The sequence below is a fragment of the Caretta caretta genome, chromosome 9, assembly GCF_965140235.1.
Source record: "Caretta caretta isolate rCarCar2 chromosome 9, rCarCar1.hap1, whole genome shotgun sequence".
NCBI classification, from domain to species: Eukaryota; Metazoa; Chordata; order Testudines; family Cheloniidae; genus Caretta; species Caretta caretta.
Genome location: NC_134214.1, coordinates 61,703,649 through 61,724,689, shown reverse-complemented (window position 1 = coordinate 61,724,689; position 21,041 = coordinate 61,703,649). Strand labels below are relative to the sequence as shown.

At 47.6% G+C, this 21,041-nt stretch overlaps 1 protein-coding gene across 8 annotated transcripts in view; it reads right to left on the bottom strand.

Moving 5' to 3' along the window:
* Positions 1-21,041, bottom strand: part of ENOX2 (ecto-NOX disulfide-thiol exchanger 2) — a 134,985-nt gene that overhangs the window by 62,038 nt on the left and 51,906 nt on the right. For 4 of the 8 annotated variants that reach the window (XM_048863436.2, XM_048863434.2, XM_048863437.2 and 1 more), the window contains 2 exons: positions 14,772-14,906; positions 4,283-4,438 (listed from right to left, as the gene is read on the bottom strand). In XM_048863436.2, coding sequence (XP_048719393.1) covers positions 4,283-4,438; positions 14,772-14,906 — 291 coding nt within the window. The remainder of the gene's footprint in view (positions 1-4,282; positions 4,439-14,771; positions 14,907-21,041) is intronic. The other 4 variants (XM_048863435.2, XM_075132369.1, XM_048863438.2 and 1 more) reach the window with 1 other exon arrangement.

The following is a 21,041-nucleotide window of genomic DNA, read 5'->3' as shown; positions in this document are numbered from 1 at the left end:
TATCTCACTTTACTGAGTACTGGCATCTATGGTATTCACCGGGGCCTACCAAAGAGAACTTGTTCACTAGGTGGTATATCCTGGACTTTTAGAGCCATGAATGGATTCCCCAGTGTTAATAAGCACTCCCCTAGTCAATGTGAGGCATGTCACTCCTGGAGAGCGCTGCACTTCAAGGGTACTGATAACACAAAACCAACTGCAATGAACACCGCCAAAGGCTGTGCCCCAGCCCTGGGCAGTAGGGCAGGTGCACAGTAGTCCCTACTGCAATGTTAGTAAAGAAATAAGATATTCATTACATGCTTTTTATTTTGCTTTTCTTTAATTTATCATTTCAAAATCTTGACACTAGAACAACAAACCAGAAAAGATGACATATTAAAACTATCCCCTCCATGTGAATACAAAGAATCCTGCTCAAGCGAGAAGACAACAAGAACATCTTGAAATGGATACAAAACCAGAAATCATGGAGACATCAAATCCATTTTCCACAACAGAATCAATATCCATTGCACTCTCTGGTCACAGGAGAAATCCAGCCAAACTACAAAAAACAAACTGGCAGGCAATAGAAGACACCAGCATCTCACCCTGCTCCTTCTGACCTGGGCAGCTGGGGATTCCCCTGGTCCGGGAGGTACTTTGTGGGACAGAGCTGGCTGTGCTGGCTCAGTACTCGCACACATAGCAGGGGAACATCCACAGGAACAGGCACATCAAGAGCACGGTTGTGCTCCAGAGATCCCCAGCCATGCTGGCTTCATCTCCCACCAATATCTCAGTGCCTTCTTCCATGCAGCACATTATATGGGGAACATCCTACTCCAATAATTTCATATAGCCACTACCCTGTCCTCAATACCTGAGAGTGCCATGACATCCTTAGTAAACTGCCCAATGGAGCATACACAGGACTTTATGGCTTGCTGTGGTCTTATGAAATGTGCATGCCTTTCTGATCCTTCTATTCCATAAGCATCATTCCTGCAGCCAATGTTTCTTTTCAGTGCCCCACTTTTATTTCATAGGAACTGCCGGATAGGATCAGCCCCAAGGTCCATCTAGTCCAGTATCCAGTCTCTGACAGTGGCAGCACCAGCTGCTTTAGAGGAAGGTGCAAGAACCTCACAGTAGGCTGATGTGGGATAATCTGTCCCGCGGATTGTTTTAAATGTGAGATTTTATCTCCCTTCCAATTCTTTTTTTAGCATTAACTATGATAGCTCTGGCTAGTTGTGTTATCCATAAAAATGTCCAATTCCTCTTTGAATCTTGCTAAATTCTTGGCCTCACCAACAACCTGTCACAATGAGTTCCACAGTCTAATTATGTATTATGCGGAAAAAATATTTCTTCTTAACAGTTTTTAATTTGCCACTTTTTAATGTAATTGAAGTTCCCCTTGTTCTTATGCTATGAGGCAGGGAGAGCACAAGTTCCTTCTATAGACCATTTTATACTTTTATCAAGTCCCTCATTTCAAACAGATTTCAGGGGAAGAAAACAATCTGTTAGCTTCTCAGAATCACCTTTTTCACATTCAGAAAACTCAAAAACAGCTGCTGGCAGGGGATTTGTCCTGAAGCTCTGGCATTTCTGTTTACTTGGACTTTTGTAAAGTGATCATGATTCATAGATTGTAAAGCCAGAAAAGACCCCTGTGATAATGTAATCTAATCTCCTGCACAGCACAGGCCACTGAATGAATTCCCGTTTGAACTAAAATCTATCTTTTAAAAAAACAAGGAGTCCTGATGAACTATGCCTTGAGGGAGCCAGCTGAGTAGGAGCAGGAGCACCTTTCAGACACCACACTGATGACTGGAAAAATATGGGTCTTTGGGGGATATATAACCCCAAACAGCGAGGGCCTGACTGCACCTCCGGAGAGCTAGTAGCATAAATTAATTTGATTTCCATGCCTAACCCAGGATTATGAAAAGCTGCTAGCTGACGCTCAGAGGCTGACAGTGACAGCTGCTCTCAGCATGTAAGTTTCTGCTTCTGGTGGTGTTTCTAGGCCAGGTGAGTCTAGAATAAGAAGGCAAATGTTCCTCAGCCAAAGGTAACGATACTAACTCAGATGACTGAGGAGTGATGCCTCCTCCTCTGGGGCACACATAGGCCATTTACAGGGATTGTGGGCAGAGGTTCTGAAGGAGGCATGGAAGAGGTCCCCTGAAGCAGTGAAGAAGACAGTTGACCTTGCAGTCGTCGTAAAAAGGAGCTCAAGGGCAGAAGTGGGGAAAGGTTCCCTCCCATGAGAGAGCAGAGCTGTAGGCCGGGTGCGGACACTCATGAGCCCACTCTCTAGCCAGGAGGAGGCCTGACTGCCTGTTTCTGTGACTGTAAACTATCTAATTCTTCTCCTGATGCTTCCCCGGTGCCTATCAGACATGCAGCTCCCCATATGTCCAGATCTTCAGCTCCACAGCAGAAAGGCAGACTCTCTTTCCCATCCTGACTATGATTCAGATGCCAAATGCCTTGCACTGGGAACAGGGTGATGCAGATATTCAGCCCTCTAATATCCATGTAGCTGAACTCCCGTGTCTGTGGAGGCTGAATGTGTGACAGGCTGTATTGTCTATTTTTCCTCACACAGAAACATCTACATAAGTGCACACTCGCCAGGCCCCAGCTCTAAGCAGTTAGCCAAACCAGCCAGGACCTCAGAGGCAACTGGGACACAGCCCTTGCAGAGGAAGAGAAGGGGAGAGGACATTGGAGGGAGGGATCTGAGCCCATGCCTCATCCTGACAGCCCTCTACTGGAGCCACAATCCATGCTCCTCATGAACCTGATCAAGACGGAGAGCCAGGGGAATGGAGACTAAGACCTCCCAGCACAGGGGGCACTAGCTCTGCCACAGTATTCACATGCACCTCCAACTGGAAGAACAGCATCCCCCTAGAGCACGCTAGGCACTATCCATACAGGGCCCAGCACTCCTCCCAAGAGCCAGCACTGTCTACATGTGCTGAGGAGAGGCTGGTGTCCTGAAGAAAATCAAAGCAAGCCAGGAAACTTGCACATCTCCCCTACTGGCTATTCTGTAACTCACAGCTAATGTCCCTGCCTGATTGATTCTGTCCTGAGCCCTGCCCTCCATGCACTGAGGAGCAGCACCTCACACCTGCTTTCAGGAACCGTCATGGGGTGTATGTATCCCAGGCTGGCCCAGTGACCAAAGGGTTAATACAGGCACTGCCTGCCACTGCTAATTGGAAGCCTGACAGCAGGAGGGAGGATAAGCGGGCTGGGAAGCAGAGGGGCAGAGCGGCTACCAGAGGAGTGAGCAGGCTGTACGAAGGCGAAGGCACTCCTGCCAACAAGCTAGTAAAGAGCTGCCCATAGACAATAGCCCAGGAGGGGATGAACTGCCCGACAGGCTGGAGAGCCTGCAGAGACCCAGGAGAAGGTAGGAAGAAGCTCAGGGCACTATCACAGTTGATGCACCCTGATCCTGCTTATCCAGCTCAAGGGCCCTGAGCTGGTACCCAGAGGAATGAGTGAAGCTGGGCTCCCCTCCAGCCCCCTGATGGACTTGGGAGTGGAGAAAGGGTTTTCAGACTCCTGGTCATCTGCTTCTCTGTGTATTAGTCTTCTTGTCTTGGGCTTTCTGTTGGTTCCTGTCTGTGATTCTTATTGATTTGTACAGACTGTTATATGCATTATCTTACATGTGCTACAGCAAGCTTGGCTCCATTCATGCTCCCAGCCCACCCCTGCAGAGCTCGCTACAGAACTGAAACATGGATCATCAACCAGCACTCTCTCTTCAGCCTCCCACCAGCAAGTGTCTAAGATAAAAGCGGCCTTTCTGTACCATTAGTCCAGAATCTTCCCATCTTTGTGGCCCAATTATGTGTGCAGAAAACCACACCATAGAGTTTAGACCCAGAACATTCAAAGGGCAGGGGTACACGCTGACTGCTACCAATCACCAGGCTTATTACTGAAAAAGATCTAATTCCTTCAGATTCCTAATTCCTTGTAAAGAGCTTGTGAAATGATAAACAGCCAGTGACAAGGTGTTAGGACCAATCGGTGCTATTGCCTTATAACTTGCTTTATTATCAGTGGACCCTTTAAAATGTACATCCTCAGCGAGCTGTGCTGGTGGGTGGTACAGGGAACAGGCTCCCACATGCTTCTAAATGAATCACACTTTCTTGTGGTTTCTGACTTCTTATTTAGCAAGAGGAATGAGAGACATTCTTTCTTATGTTCCATCTTACAGAGGTGATGGGCCAGAACATTAGCAGAGTCTTACTTGGGTTGGGTGGGAAAAGGGTGCAGCTTTTGCAGTGAATAATCTCCTTCACTGCTGGCATATCTGGAGGAATAGGTGGAGGAACTATCCCCAAGCCGGGCATCATGGGGTTGATAGGTGGAATTCCCGTCATCATTCCAAGTGCAGGATCAAAGTCTGAAATGGGGGAGAAGAAGGAAGAGTGTTACTATTTATTATTTCTACTGCAATTGTGCCTAGGCACCACAATCAGGGCCTCATTCTGTTAGGCAGCACACAAACAAATGACGCGAAGGCAGGCCCTGGGGCAGAGCACTCACGCTCTAGGGTTGAGACTATACATGACAAGTGAGTAAACAGACAAACATAGGGAAGAAGGGAAGGACAAGAGAGAAGAATATGTGAACAGATGTGGTACAGTACACAAGCAATTTGGGGTATTAGTTTAACTAAAGAGGAGGAGACTCACAACTAGAGCTATGGGAAATGTTATCAAAGCCGTTTTCTATCAGAAAATTGGAAATGTTTTGCTTTCTCATGCACACCTAGGAAAATGTTTCTATCCTACACACCCCAAACACACATTCTGCAGGTGTAATATGAACCACTACCTTCCCCCAGAAGCAAGAACAGAAGCTGTGTAGGGAAGCTATTACTATTTCCAGCTCAGAAACATGTGATTGTTACAGCCCAGTGCTTCATTGTTTGCTAACAGGAATACAGCACAAAGGAAATTGACATGGATACTCAATGCGATGGATCCATATACTGCACCAAAGATAAATTCACTAATGATTCTCCTCCACCCCCAATCTGTGCAGTGATAACAGAGGGCCCTCTTGGCGGCACCGCATTAGACTGCACTCATGTCTTAGCCTGCCTCAAATCTTTTCCATCCCAGATGAAAATGAGCTAGAGCCTACGTGCCCATTTAGGCAGTCTCTGCTGGAGAGAGGCAGGGCTACAGGTGCATTGACACAGCTGTGTGGAGGGAGCCCAGGATGGAACAGCAGGAGAGCTGCGAGCCAGGACAGAGATTCACTGACAGAATGGTGTGGACATTTTACAGGAAGAATATCATTTTAAAATAAAGATTGCAAAGAAAACTGAAAATGTGATCAAAGTGTAACCAGTGCACTGTGCTTTTCCTGAGTCTGCTGCCAGCCTGGAACTGCAGCTCCGAGAGGGAGAACTGCACCATTCAACTCAACAGGACTTTAAATCGGAAACCTCAACATGATAACTTAAATATCTTTGTTGTTAATTACTGCACTGCTGATGATTTTGGAAGCAAAATCTCCAGCCACGCTTCTTGTCTCTCAACTTCAAACTGTGCCCATGTCTCCCCAGGTATCAAAGCCCCAACTCTCTCCCTTGATAAGTATTGCATTCTCAATACAAAACTCCTTGGTGTGTGAGGACAACGTAAAACAAACCGGATGCAATGTCAAAATAAACAACATGGGGGCCTGAGTGCATTATTCATGTTCACATTTAATTCATTACAACCTCACTTTTTTTTTTTTTTTTTAACAGTAACCACTAGAAGATGAGGTGGATGAGGCTTTCTTCCGGCAGCTCGCGGAAGCTACTAGATCGCATGCCCTGGTTCTCATGGGTGACTTTAATTTCCCTGATATCTGCTGGGAGAGCAATACAGCGGTGCATAGATAATCCAGGAAGTTTTTGGAAAGCATAGGGGACAATTTCCTGGTGCAAGTGCTAGAGGAGCCAACTAGGGGGGGAGCTTTTCTTGACCTGCTGCTCACAAACCGGGAAGAATTAGTAGGGGAAGCAAAAGTGGATGGGAATCTGGGAGGCAGTGACCATGAGTTGGTTGAGTTCAGGATCCTGACACAGGGAAGAAAGGTAAGCAGCAGGATATGGACCCTGGACTTCAGGAAAGCAGACTTCAACTCCCTCAGGGAACGGATGGGTAGGATCCCCTGGGAACTAACATGAAGGGGAAAGGAGTCCAGGAGAGCTGGCTGTATTTCAAGGAATCCCTCTTGAGGTTACAGGGACAAACCATCCCGATGTGTCGAAAGAATAGTAAATATGGCAGGCGACCAGCTTGGCTTAACGGTGAAATCCTAGCGGATCTTAAGCATAAAAAAGAAGCTTACAAGAAGTGGAAATTTGGACATATGACCAGGGAAGAGTATAAAAATACTGCTCGGGCATGTAGGAATGAAATTAGGAGGGCCAAATCGCACCTGGAGCTGCAGCTAGCGAGAGATGTTAAGAGTAACAAGAAGGGGTTCTTCAGGTATGTTGGCAACAAGAAGAAAGCCAAGGAAAGTGTGGGCCCCTTAATGAATGAGGGAGGCAACCTAGTGACAGAGGATGTGGAAAAAGCTAATGTACTCAATGCTTTTTTTGCCTCTGTCTTCACGAACAAGGTCAGCTCCCAGACTGCTGCGCTGGGCATCACAACATGGGGAATAGATGGCCAGCCCTCTGTGGAGAAAGAGGTGGTTAGGGACTATTTAGAAAAGCTGGACGTGCACAAGTCCATGGGGCCGGACGAGTTGCATCCGAGAGTGCTGAAGGAATTGGCGGCTGTGATTGCAGAGCCATTGGCCATTGTCTTTGAAAACTCGTGGCAAACGGGGGAAGTCCCGGATGACTGGAAAAAGGCTAATGTAGTGCCAATCTTTAAAAAAGGGAAGAAGGAGGATCCTGGGAACTACAGGCCAGTCAGCCTCACTTCAGTCCCCGGAAAAATCATGGAGCAGGTCCTCAAGGAATCAATCCTGAAGCACTTACATGAGAGGAAAGTGATCAGGAACAGTCAGCATGGATTCACCAAGGGAAGGTCATGCCTGACTAATCTAATCGCCTTCTATGATGAGATTACTGGTTCTGTGGATGAAGGGAAAGCAGTGGATGTATTGTTTCTTGACTTTAGCAAAGCTTTTGACACGGTCTCCAACAGTATTCTTGTCAGCAAGTTAAAGAAGTATGGGCTGGATGAATGCACTATAAGGTGGGTAGAAAGTTGGCTAGATTGTCGGGCTCAACGGGTAGTGATCAATGGCTCCATGTCTAGTTGGCAGCCGGTGTCAAGTGGAGTGCCCCAGGGGTCGGTCCTGGGGCCGGTTTTGTTCAATATCTTCATAAATGATCTGGAGGATGGTGTGGATTGCACTCTCAGCAAATTTGCGGATGATACTAAACTGGGAGGAGTGGTAGATACGCTGGAGGGCAGGGATAGGATACAGAAGGACCTAGACAAATTGGAGGATTCGGCCAAAAGAAATCTGATGGAGGTTCAATAAGGATAAGTGCAGGGTCCTGCACTTAGGACAGAAGAACCCAATGCACGGCTACAGACTAGGGACCGAATGGCTAGGCAGCAGTTCTGCGGAAAAGGACCTAGGGGTGACAGTGGACGAGAAGCTGGATATGAGTCAGCAGTGTGCCCTTGTTGCCAAGAAGGCCAATGGCATTTTGGGATGTATAAGTAGGGGCATAGCGAGGAGATCGAGGGACGTGATCGTCCCCCTCTATTGGACATTGGTGAGGCCTCATCTGGAGTACTGTGTCCAGTTTTGGGCCCCACACTACAAGAAGGATGTGGATAAATTGGAAAGAGTCCAGCGAAGGGCAACAAAAATGATTAGGGGTCTAGAACACATGACTTATGAGGAGAGGCTGAGGGAACTGGGATTGTTTAGTCTGCAGAAGAGAAGAATGAGGGGGGATTTGATAGCTGCTTTCAACTACCTGAGAGGTGGTTCCAGAGAGGATGGTTCTAGACTATTCTCAGTGGTGGAAGAGGACAGGACAAGGAGTAATGGTCTCACGTTGCAGTGGGGGAGGTTTAGGTTGGATATTAGGAGAAACTTTTTCACTAGGAGGGTGGTGAAACACTGGAATGCGTTGCCTAGGGAGGTGGTGGAATCTCCTTCCTTAGAAGTTTTTAAGGTCAGGCTTGACAAAGCCCTGGCTGGGATGATTTAATTGGGGATGGGTCCTGCTTTTGAGCAGGGGGTTGGACTAGATGACCTCCTGAGGTCCCTTCCAACCCTGATATTCTATGATTCTAAGACTGCAAAGTCCTGGAATTAGGCTGTAGAATTTGGGTCCAGCTTGTTGTGGGGTCCATGAGGTCTTGGATGTAGATGGATAAAACGAATTTAGCAAGTTAGAGGATATTTGTGTGTTCAGTTTGTTCCCTTCATTTCAACCTGCCTAAATTTTAGCTAATTCTGCTCTTCTGAATGATGCACTGCATGTGTTCTCCTCTGGCCACAAGGTGGTAGCATTTCATGTGCTGCTCCAAGGTTAGAGAACCAGTTTTCTTTGCAGAAGATTGTCTGGCAGCCCACAAAGCCAGTCCCTCCACTGGGATGGTGGCCTGGATGCTGGCCACCTGCAGCTGTTCCTGGCACAGCTGATAGCTGGCTCTGGTAGATGAGTTTTACTTTCTTCTGCTTTATCCTGCCATGTTTCTCCCAGGGCTGCATTTCTGCAGCATCTCGATACATGGCTCAGTTTTGCCTGCGTAATTTGGCTTTGCTTAAATTCAACTATCCCAGCCTCTTGTTGGTAGGGGCAGAGGTGACCTGATGCTTTTAAAGATTTCAACTCCCAGATCCAGCTCACAAACCCTTAAGAGGAACCAGACACCCTACTTCTCCCCGACACTGCATGGCATCCAACTGTAATGAGTAACACATTAGCTGGATGTTTCTGATAAAATGACTGGTAATGAAATAGTTAATATCAACATTTAGGAAAAGGAAGTTATTTACCCTCTGTTACTGGAGTTCTTTCAGGTACGTGGTCCCTGTCGCATTCCATTGTTGGTACAAATGCACTCCATGCACTTGAGACCAGAGAATTCTTGCAAGTAGTGTCCATAGGTTCATGCCTGCATACTCGCACTCCTCATACTCTGCACCAAGGGCATTAGGGACGGGGTGGTGCAGAGCAACCACCTCTCCAGTTCTTTCTGTACCGCGAACAGACACAATCTGAAGCAGAGAGGAAGTTGAGTGGGTAGTGGAATACAGAGAGGGACCCTGAAGAACTCCAGTTACAAAGGGTAAATAACTTCCCTTTCTTCTTCCAGTGTTGGTCCCTCTGTGTATTGTACTCTGGATGACTGACAGGCAGTATCCAGAGAGGAGGAAGGTGCAAGGATGTAAGTGGTATGGCTGCTTGTAGAACCACTGTTCCAAAAGATGCGTCAGTGGAACAGGCTTGGACCAAGGCGTAATGTCTCAAGAATGAGTAGATGGAGCTCCACATAGCAGCCCTGCAAATGTCAGTCAAGCAGGGGTATCTCTTGAAGTGATGCTACTGAAGCTGCTTGTGGTCTCATAGAGTGAGCCCATATGTCATAAGGAGCAGAAGGACATGCCACCTCATAAAGTAAGATACAACCAGAGATCCACTTACAGATTCCCTGGGAAGAAACAGCTTGTCCTCTGACTCGTTCAACTGTGACAACAGCCAGCCTAGGTGACTTTCTGATCTGTTTTGTCCTCTGCAACTAAAATGCCAACATTTGTCTTACATCAAGGGAATGATGTAACCACATTCTGCACCTGCAGGATTGCAATTCGGGTCTGCAAGGTCTGTAGGGTTCCCACTATCTGCGTCAGAGATATTGGCCTTTGTAGGATCCATGTCTGCTGTATCAGCTCTAGTTCCCTTATTATTGGTGGGTTTTTTGGACTGCTCAAACTTTCAGAGTCAGGGATGTGGGTAGTCACGCCTTGTGGTTGGAGCAGGAGTCAGGGTTAGCAATTAGAGCAGGAGACTGTAGCCAGGAATAGGAGCCCAGGGTCAGAGATGGAGTCAAAGGCCAAGTGGCGGAGCTGAGGGTCAGAAACAAGTTACCCTGAGTGAGGCAAGACAGGGGCAAGGCTAGGAACAAACCGGCACAAGAGCTATCATAGCCATTGGCAAATGCTTTGAGCAGCCACTGAACTTCAGAGCTGGTCTTCTGCTTCTTCCAATCAATCAGGTGGTGTGGCCAATCAGGCAGCCTACTACAGGCCAGCTGTGCTCATTAGGTTGCCCAGAGGCTGGCTCTGCAGCAGGCCCTGCTTCCTCACACTCTGTGTTAATGTGGCTTGTTATGCTCTGCACAATGCCTGTGAGGAGAAGATGGAGTTTTTTGCCAGGAGCAGACTCAGGCCACTGATGGATATCTGAACAGGAACACACAGTGAGAGAGGCACTCGTTCGGACTGGTGCTGAATCCAGATGTGCAATGGAAATCACAGATGCTTTGTGCATTCTTATAAGGGGTATGCACAGTTCCACACATGAGGGGGAATGAAATGGTATTTGAGGTTGTTGTGTGAGAGAGATTTTGGAAAACATACTGGTATTGTGCATCATGAGTAAGGCTAAGATTTTGTCACAGATATTATTAGTAAAAGTCATGGACAGGTCACAGGCAAAACAGAAAAATTCATGGAAGCTGTGACCTGTCCCTAACTTTTACTAAAAATATCCCTGACAAAATGGGGATCTGCAGATCCCCACACTACTTCAAGCAGAGCAGCTGCAGGGACTAGGAGCTGCCGTTACCACAGAGATGGGCAAACTACGGCCCGCGGGCCACATCCAGCCTGCGGAACCATCCTGCCCGGCCCCTGAGCTCCCAGCTGGGGAGGCTAGCCCCCAGCCCCTCCCCTGCTGTCCCCCCACCCCTGCAGCCTCAGCTCTCCGCGCCACCAGCGCTCTGGCCTGCCACTCCTGCTGGTCAGCGCAGCAATGGGGTTGGCTCCAGCTGGGCTGCGAGCTCCTGCTGCTCTGAGCGGCATGGATAAGGGGCAGGAGGCCCGGGGAGCAGTCAGGGGATAGGGAGCAGGGGGCGGTTGGATAGGGGGTGGAGTTCCGGGGGGGGGGGCAGTTGGGGCGGGGGTGTGGATAGGGGTCAGGGCAGTCAGGGGAAAGGGGGTGGGGGGGCAGACTAGGGAGTGGAGTCCCAGGGGGCGGTTAGGGGCAGGGGTCCTGGGAGGGGGTGGTCAGGGGACAGGGAGCAGGGTGGGTTGGATGGGTTGGGAGTTCTAAGGGGGGCAGTCAGGGGGCGGGAAGTGGGAGGGGGCGGAGAGGGGGAGGGGGACAGGCTGTTTGGGGAGGCACAGCCTTCCCTACCCAGCCCTCCATACAGTTTCGCAACCCTGATGTGGCCCTCAGGCCAAAAAGTTTGCCTACCCCTGCTGTAGCAGCTGGGGGCTGCGGGGTACCCCTGCTGCCTGCAGCTCCCAGCATTCCCTGCTGCCCATGGGGGCCAGGAGCTTGGTGTTTCCCGCCACCCATGGGGGCCAGGAGCTTGGGTTCCTCCGCAGCAGCTCAGAGCTGCCCGCCACCCCTGGCGGCCGCACAGCCTGGAGCTCAGGGGTTCCCGGCCATCTTCCACAGCCCAGAGCTCGGGGGTTCCCCGATCACCAGGAGGGAACAGGGGGTCCCCAGCTGCTGTCCGCCAGGAGCAAGGGTGGTCCCCCACTGCCCCCGGCGGTAGGGAGCTGGGGGGTTTCCCTGCCACCCCCACAGCTTCTTGCCCCACCGGGTGGCAGGGGACCCTGCAGCTCCCAGCCACGGCAGACTGAAGTCACGGATTCCGTGACTTCCATTACCTCCGTGACTAAATCACAGCCTTAATCACGAGTTCTGGAAACACTTTCATGAAGTGTACGAAGGCGTGTTCTGCATTTTATTCAGCCTAGCAATGTGCTGCCATTCACAGTTTATGAATCACTGAGATGACAATTTGTAAGTTTTTATTGAGTGTGATGACCTTCATTAGAGTTGTGCCACTTTTTTCATTATGTGTAATAAAACTTGATATTGTAGCCTTGTGTGCAAATCAAACGTTGTATTTTACGCAGGTATTTCCATGCTGTACCAACCAGTAATGCAGACCAGCTGCCGTCATGGCGTGGAGTCCAATGGCATAACCGAACTTGGTCCAAATCCAGTCAAAGTCCTGTCAAAGTCCATGCTCTCCTTGGTTTTTCTCATATGTTTTGCATGTGTAGGCCACACCTGGACAGCAGTGGATGCATGTACAAAGTACATTTGTCCATTCCATGTGCTAGTATTTATCTGTCAGAGCAGAACTCAGGCTCTGACCCAACCCCTAGCAGGCTTCCTGCCTGAGTCAGACTAATTTCTGTCATGGACCGAAGAGGGGCTTAGCCTTGAACCGGAGTTCATGTGTGCTGTAAGAAAAGGAGTACAAGTGGCACCTTAGAGACTAGCCAATTTATTTGAGCATGAGCTTTCGTGAGCTACAGCTCACTAAGATGCCTCCATTAACCCCTGCCCTACTCTATCATTTAACCCGATACTATTTTCTCTACTCTGCCTTGTGTCTAATTGATTCCAAGATTGTTCATTGTCCAATTAACTCGTCAGCGAACCATTACTGGCCCAGTTCCAGAGCGTCAGTATGAAGCGAGCAAAGTGAACAGCTTTGTTGTGGCATGAAAGATGGTTGCTGCAGCCTTGGGCTCGCCACACACAACTCAGCCAACGCCTCTCACTCCTGACCTGCTCATGCCTGCTATTCTCTTCTGAGCCTTTATATTGGGCCCTGTGTGGTAAGTCTTCCAGAGCATGGGGAGGGGAGTTGAAATGTTATTAAAACACCCATCAAACTAAACTTAGCCCTGGTCTACACTAGGACTTTAGGTCGAATTTAGCAACGTTAAATCGATGTAAGCCTGCACCTGTCCACACGATGAAGCCCTTTATTTCCACTTAAAGGGCTCTTAAAATCAATTTCCTTACTCCACCCCTGACAAGTGGATTAGTGCTTAAATCGGCCTTGCCGGGTCGAATTTGGGGTACTGTGGACGCAATTCGACGGTATTGGCCTCCGGGAGCTATCCCAGAGTGCTCCATTGTGACTGCTCTGGACAGCACTCTCAATTCAGATGCACGATTGTTTGCCGTTGCTCTGACGCAGGGAGGGGCGACTGACGACACGGCTTACAGGGTTGGCTTACAGGGAGTTAAAATCAACAAAGGGGGTGGCTTTACATCAAGGAGTATTTCAGGCAGGACTTCACCGAGGGTTCCAATAAGAAATGGTGCACCTCAGTTATTGTTCTTATTGGAACAAGGTGGTTAGTCTGGCCTCTGATTGATACACGGCTAGATTTACCTCGCTGCACCTTCTCTGTGAGTGACTGCAGTGTGATCTAGAGGAATGAGTCCCCTAGACAGGGAACGGGGGGGGGGGGGTGCAAATGAGTACAAAACAAATCTGGTCTATTTCTTGTTTTGATACACTCTATCTATCTTTTACATCTTTGGCTGGCAGCAGACGGTGCAGAAGGACTGCATGCCACCCACATCTCATGGCTGCTCGGCAGAAGGTGGTACAATAGGACTGCTAGCCATCCTCATCTCTTGCCTGCCCGGCAGAAGATGATGCAATAGGACTGCTAGCAGTTCGTATCACCTGCCTGCTCACCATAAGATGGTTCAATAGGACTGACTGCAGGACTAAAGAGAATGACCTGATCAAGTCACTCCAAATTTAGTCCCTGCGCCCATGTCTGCCCAGGCGCTCCTGATCGACCTCACAGAGGTGACCAGGAGCACCTCGGACATGACCATGACGGCTACCAGTCCTATTGCACCGTCTGCTGCCACAAGGCAATGGGTTGCTGCTGCCGTGCAGCAATGCAGTACCACGTCTGCCAGCACCCAGGAGACATACGGTGACAGTGAGCTGAGCGGGCTCCGTGCTTGCCGTGGTATGGCGTCTGCACAGGTAACTCAGGAAAAAAGGCACGAAACGATTGTCTGCCCTTGCTTTCACAGAGGGAGGGAGGGAATGGGGGCCTGACGATATGTACCCAGAACCACCGGTGACAATGTTTTAGCCCCATCAGGCATTGGGATCTCAACCCAGAATTCCAATGGGCAGCGGAGACTGCGGGAACTGTGGGATAGCTACCCACAGTGCAACGCTCCGGAAGTCGACTCTAGCCTCGGTACTGTGGAAGCACTCCGCTGAGTTAATGCACTTAGAGCATTTTCTGTGGGGACACACACACTCGAATATATAAAACCGATTTCTAAAAAACGACTTCTATAAATTTGACCTAATTTCGTAGTGTAGACATACCCTTTCATTCATATTTTAAATCAGCACAGTTTAGACCAGGAGTCAGCAACCTCCGCTTCCCGCAGCTCCCATTGTCCGGGAACAGCAAACCGCAGCCACTGGGAGCTGCGGGGGGGGGGGGGGCGGGCATGCCTGTGGACAATCAATTTAAACAACATGTCTCACGGCCCGCCAGCAGATTATCCTGATGGGCTGTGTGCCGAAGGTTGCCAACCCCTGGTTTAGACTCTGGCCTCTAGATAAGTCACCTTGCACAGTCTGTGCATTTTAGGCATTCATCACCTTTGTGGGTTTTTGAGGTAGAAATAAATATCAGTTTAGGTAAACTCCTCTAAATATGTCCTCAGTGCTGACAGTAGTTAGCAAATTAATGACAGCTATAGTATCAATTAAGTTACATACCAGGCAGCAGCGGCTGCCCTGACATTCCCATCGGTGCCATCCCTAGATTGTTCATCGCGGTGGCCCATGCAGTGAGGTCAGACATAGGCAAGCCCATTGGGGTGGAGTCTACATTCAGATTTCTAACACCATCTGCTAAAAGGAGAGGTTGATTAATTTTAGTGTTTGGGAACTTAGTGCTGCTCTCTTAGTTCCTCTACAGAGCAAGCATTACCCAACAAGGTTCTGTAGTATCTAAACCAGTGGCTCTCAACCTTTCCAGACTACTGTACTCATTTCAGGAGTCTGATTTGTCTTCCATATCCCCAAGTTTCACCTCACTTAAACACTACTTGGTTACAAAATCAGACACAAAAATACAAATGTGTCAGAGCACACAGTTACTGAAAAATTGCTAACTTTCTCATTTTTACCAATACAATTATTAAAATAAATCAATTGGAATATAAATATTTGTACTTACATTTCAGTGAATAGTATATAAAGTGGTATAAACAAGTCATTGTTTGTATAAAATTTTAGTTTGCACTGACTTTGCTAGTGCTTTTTACGTGCATGTTGTAAAACTAGGCATCTAGATGAGTTGATGTACCCCCTGGAAGACCTCTGCATACCCGCAGAGCTACGTGTACCGCTGGTTGAGAACCACTGATCTGCACCAACAGTGACGCTGATCCCAGCCCCAACAGTCTGCCACTTGGGAAAAGAGCTGCTGCCATCATACACTGTAGAAGACCTTCCAAAGAAAAATAAGGTTGGTGTCATCCCCATGTGTTTCAGGTGTAGCTCCTCCATTGTTCTTGAGAGGAGCTCACAGAGCCCTTGTAGATGTGCTGTTTTGTGGGGGAAGCAGCCTTTTTATCTTCTGACAGAAGCACAGAAACCGGGGCACAGATCCTCAGGGGCTGTAAACTCACATAGCTCAACTGAGATCAAGGTCAATATACAACAGCTGCGGCTCTGGCCCCTTCCCATTTGGAAACATTTATTTCATATTAGCAGAAAAATAACCACTTTCAGTGTTCAGAGTAGCAGCCGTGTTAGTCTGTATTCGCAAAAAGAAAAGGAGTACTTGTGACACCTTAGAGACTGACAGATTTATTTGAGCATAAGCTTTCGTGAGCCACAGCTCACTTCATTGGATGCATTCAGTGAAAAACCCAGTGGGGAGATTTATATACATAGAGAACATGAAACAATAGGTGTTACCATACACACTGTAATGAGAGTGGTCACTTAAGATGAGCTAATACCAGCAGGAGAGCGCGGGGCGGGGGGGTGACCTTTTGTAGTGATAATCAAGGTGGGCCATTTCCAGCAGTTGACAAGAACGTCTGAGGAACCGTGGGAGGTGGTGGGGGGAAATAAACATGGCGAAATAGTTTTATTTTGTGTTATGACCCATCCACTCCCAGTCTCTATTCAAGCCTAAATTAATTGTATCCAGTTTGCAAATTAATTCCAATTCAGCAGTCTCTCGTTGGAGTCTGTTTTTGAAGTTTTTTTGTTGAAGAATTGCAACTTTTAGGTCTGTAATCGAGTGACCAGAGAGATTGAAGTGTTCTCCGACTGGTTTTTGAACGTTATAATTCTTGACGTCTGATTCGTGTCCATTTATTCTTTTACATAGAGAGTGTCCAGTTTGGCCAATGTACATGGCAGAGGGGCATTGCTGGCACGTGATGGCATATATCACATTGGTAGATGTGCAGGTAAACGAGCCTCTGATAGTGTGGCTGATGTGATTAGGCCCTATGATGGTGTCCCCTGAATAGATATGTGGACACAGTTGGCAACGGGCTTTGTTGCAAGGATAGGTTCTTGGGTTAGTGGTTCTGTTGTGTGGTGTGTGGTTGCAGGTGAGTATTTGCTTCAGGTTGGGGGGCTGTCTGTAAGCAAGGACTGGACTGTCTCCCAAGATCTGTGAGAGTGATGAGTCATCCCTCAGGATAGGTTGTAGATCCTTGATGATGCGTTGGAGAGGTTTTAGTTGGGGGCTGAAGGTGACCGCTAGTGGCGTTCTGTTATTTTCTTTGTTGGGCCTGTCCTGTCGTAGGTGACTTCTGGCTGGCTCTGTCAATCTGTTTCTTCACTTCAGCAGCTGGGGACTGTAGTTGTAAGAATGCTTGATAGAGATCTTGTAGGTGTTTGTCTCTGACAGAGGGGTTGGAGCAAATGCGGTTGTATCATACAGCTTGGCTTTAGACAATGGATCGTGTGGTGTGGTCTGGGTGAAAGCTGGAGGCATGTAGGTAGGCATAGTGGTCAGCAGGTTTCCGGTATAGGGTGGTGTTTATGTGACCATCGCTTATTAGCGCCATAGTGTCCAGGAAGTGGATCTCTTGTGTGGACTGGTCCAAGCTGAGGTTGATGGTGGGATGGAAATTGTTGAAATCATGGTGGAATTCCTCAAGGGCTTCTTTTCCATGGGTCCAGATGATGAACATGTCATCAATGTAGCGCAAGTAGAGTAGGGGCACGAGGGGACGAGAGCTGAGGAAGCGTTGTTCTAAGTCAGCCATAAAAATGTTGGCATACTGTGGGGCCATGCGGGTACCCATAGCAGAGCCGCTGATTTGAAGGTATACATTGTCATGGGTGAGGACAAAGTCACAAAGTTCAGCCACCAGGTTTGCCGTGACATTATCAGGGATATTGTTCCTGATGGCTTGTAGTCCATCTTTGTGTGGAATGTTGGTGTAGAGGGCTTCTACATCCATAGTGGCCAGGATGGTGTTTTCAGGAAGATCACTGATGGACTGTAGTTTCCTCAGGAAGTCAGTGGTGTCTCAAAGATAGCTGGGAAAGCTGGTAGCGTAGGGCCTGAGGAGGGAGTCTACATAGCCACACATCTGGGGACAATGTATACCTTCAAATCAGCGGCACTGCTATGGGTACCCACATGAACCCACAGTATGCCAATATTTTTATGGCTGACTTAGAACAACGCTTCCTTAGCTCTCATCCCCTCGTGCCCCTACTCTACTTGTGCTACGTTGATGACATGTTCATCATCTGAACCCATGGAAAAGAAGCCCTTGAGGAATTCCACCATGATTTCAACAATTTCCATCCCACCATCAACCTCAGCTTGGACCAGTCCACACAAGAGATCCACTTCCTGGACACTATGGTGCTAATAAGCGATGGTCACATAAACACCACCCTGTACCAGAAACCTACTGACCGCTATGCCTACCTACATGCTTCCAGCTTTCACCCAGACCACACCACACGATCCATTGTCTCAGCCAAGCTCTACGATACAACCGCATTTGCTCCAACCCCTCTGTCAGAGACAAACACCTACAAGATCTCTATCAAGCATTCTTACAACTACAATCCCCAGCTGCTGAAGTGAAGAAACAGATTGACAGAGCCAGCCAGAAGTCACCTACAGGACAGGCCCAACAGGACAGGCCCAACAAAGAAAATAACAGAACGCCACTAGCGGTCACCTTCAGCCCCCAACTAAAACCTCTCCAACGCATCATCAAGGATCTACAACCTATCCTGAGGGATGACTCATCACTCTCACAGATCTTGGGAGACAGGCCAGTCCTTGCTTACAGACAGCCCCCCAACCTGAAGCAAAATACTCACCAGCAACCACACAACAGAACCACTAACCCAAGAACCTATCCTTGCAACAAAGCCCGTTGCCAACTGTGTCCACATATCTATTCAGGGGACACCATCATAGGGCCTAATCACATCAGCCACACTATCAGAGGCTCGTTCACCTGCACATCTACCATGTGATATATGCCATCACGTGCCAGCAATGCCCCTCTGCCATGTACATTGGCCAAACTGGACACTCTCTATGTAAAAGAATAAATGGACACGAATCAGACGTCAAGAATTATAACGTTCAAAAACCAGTCGGAGAACACTTCAATCTCTCTGGTCACTCGATTACAGACCTAAAAGTTGCAATTCTTCAACAAAAAAACTTCAAAAACAGACTCCAACGAGAGACTGCTGAATTGGAATTAATTTGCAAACTGGATACAATTAATTTAGGCTTGAATAGAGACTGGGAGTGGATGGGTCATTACACAAAATAAAACTATTTCGCCATGTTTATTTTCCCCCACCACCTCCCACGGTTCCTCAGACGTTCTTGTCAACTGCTGGAAATGGCCCACCTTGATTATCAGGAACAAAAGGTTCCTCTCCCCCCTCCCCCCCGCCGCTGGTAAAGCTCATCTTAAGTGATCACTCTCATTACAGTGTGTATGGTAACACCTATTGTTTCATGTTCTCTATGTACATAAATCTCCCCACTGTATTTTCCACTGAATGCATCCGATGAAGTGAGCTGTAGCTCACAAAAGCTTATGTTCAAATAAATTTGTTAGTCTCTAAGGTGCCACAAGTACTCCTTTTCTTTTTTCACTTTCAGTGTATTTCCCTTCACACTGGAAGTTATGTATATTTTTAACAGTGAGGATAATTAACCACTGGAACAATTTACCAAGGGTTGTGGTAGACTCTACATCACTGACCGTTTTTAAATCAGGATTGGGTGTTTTTCTAAAAGATCTTCTCTAAGAATTATTTTGGGAAAGTTCTATGGTTTGTGTTATACAGGAGGCCAGACTACATGATCACAATGGTCCCTTCCAGCCTTGGAACCTATGAATCTGTGAACTTGCTCAAATGTTCTGAAGACAAAAGGAAGGGCAGTAACTGGGGAGTAGAGGGCATTGGGGATAGGTTTCTCCAGTCAAGGGATTCAAGACCAAAAGGAATAGGAATCAGATAAGAGAGATCAGTTAAAGGAGAAAGAGGGAGGACCGAAGATAGGGGCGGATGGGGCTTAGGGGTTAGAGGGACATAGTAACAGACCTCAGCGAAGAGACTAAAGAGAATAGAGAGCGCAGAACTACACAGAAGAGGGCAGTTTATTCCTCTATCCCACATCTTGTACAGCATAATGCTGAAAAGGCCTTACTCTTAATTGCACAGTGATCCTCTTTATGACCATGCACAATCCATGCTGAGGGCAGTCATTTCCCATTGTTCATAAAGATTCCATGTGCCAGCAAGTAAATCAGCATCATTAGACACAGAGCCCACATCACTAAGCTAGGGAAGCTTTCTAGGCCAAAGTCATTAAATTATAGCACCTATATTAATAGAAAAAAGATTAATGTGGTGACAAAGCATCACATTTCATGTCAAAGAGATACACGTATGGAGTCTGCTATATGCAATGTTCTGTTGTTCATGTTTACAATATTCCATCCACTAACTTTACAAGTACCGGGCCTTCTCCAAATGTACGAGGTCTTCAGCACACATCTGAACTTTATGCTCTTCTGAAAAAGTGATGGAGAAGACAGGAGATTAGTACAGCACTGGGACTCTTCTGAATTTGAATTGCCCCAAGGGTGTGGGACACTTCCCAAGATCATTGCTGTTGCAGAGCCCTTGGGCACTGGCGCACCTCAGTCCCTCCTATTCTCTACCTGTGGCACATAACAGTCTAGTCTCCTGTGGGCTGTGATACTTTGGTCTCATTTCAGTTGTTGGGTTCAGCGTATGAGTGGCTGGGTGGTGCTCGTCGCCTGTTATATACAGGAGGTCAGACTACATGATCTGGTAGGGTCCCTTCTGGCCTTAAACTCTATGACTCAAGCCATTCAAATGATTTCTTAAAGCTTTCATCCAGAAATAACACAGCTTCCAAACTTAGTATTTGGTTAACAAAGAAAGGACGGGGGAGGCTGACAGTACTTCTAGGCAAATTAAGGTCATTCTAGTGACCTAAATTGTGAATGCTTTGAAATGTTTTGGGTTTGTTTTCTATACTGGAACCTTTACTTTGAATGTTCTGGTTTTTAATATTAGGTCACTGCTGACAAAACTCTGACAGACATGTAATTGGTATCTAATAATCTAACAATACTGAAATGTTATAATTTTATGAACAGTGTGTGTGACCTAGCTACTGAAGTGAAGTTATTGTATATTGGGTTATAAGACCTCGTTATACAAATGTGTTGTTCAAGCTTAATAGGGGGCGATGAGTAAAACAAGCAGGAAAGGAACACAATAGATCAAGACAAGCAACCTCCCAACACATACTTGGCCGAGGGCAATTACAAAAGACAGTGGGGGAACCTATTAGCTTCAGGCATCTGATATCCTGGCTCCAGGTTGAAGTGACACAGTTGTTCTGCTAATGCTAGGAATGAAGAATCTAAAGAACCTTTAAAAAGCCCTTCTCAGGAGAGGAAGGGGAGGGGAGTGTCCATTGTT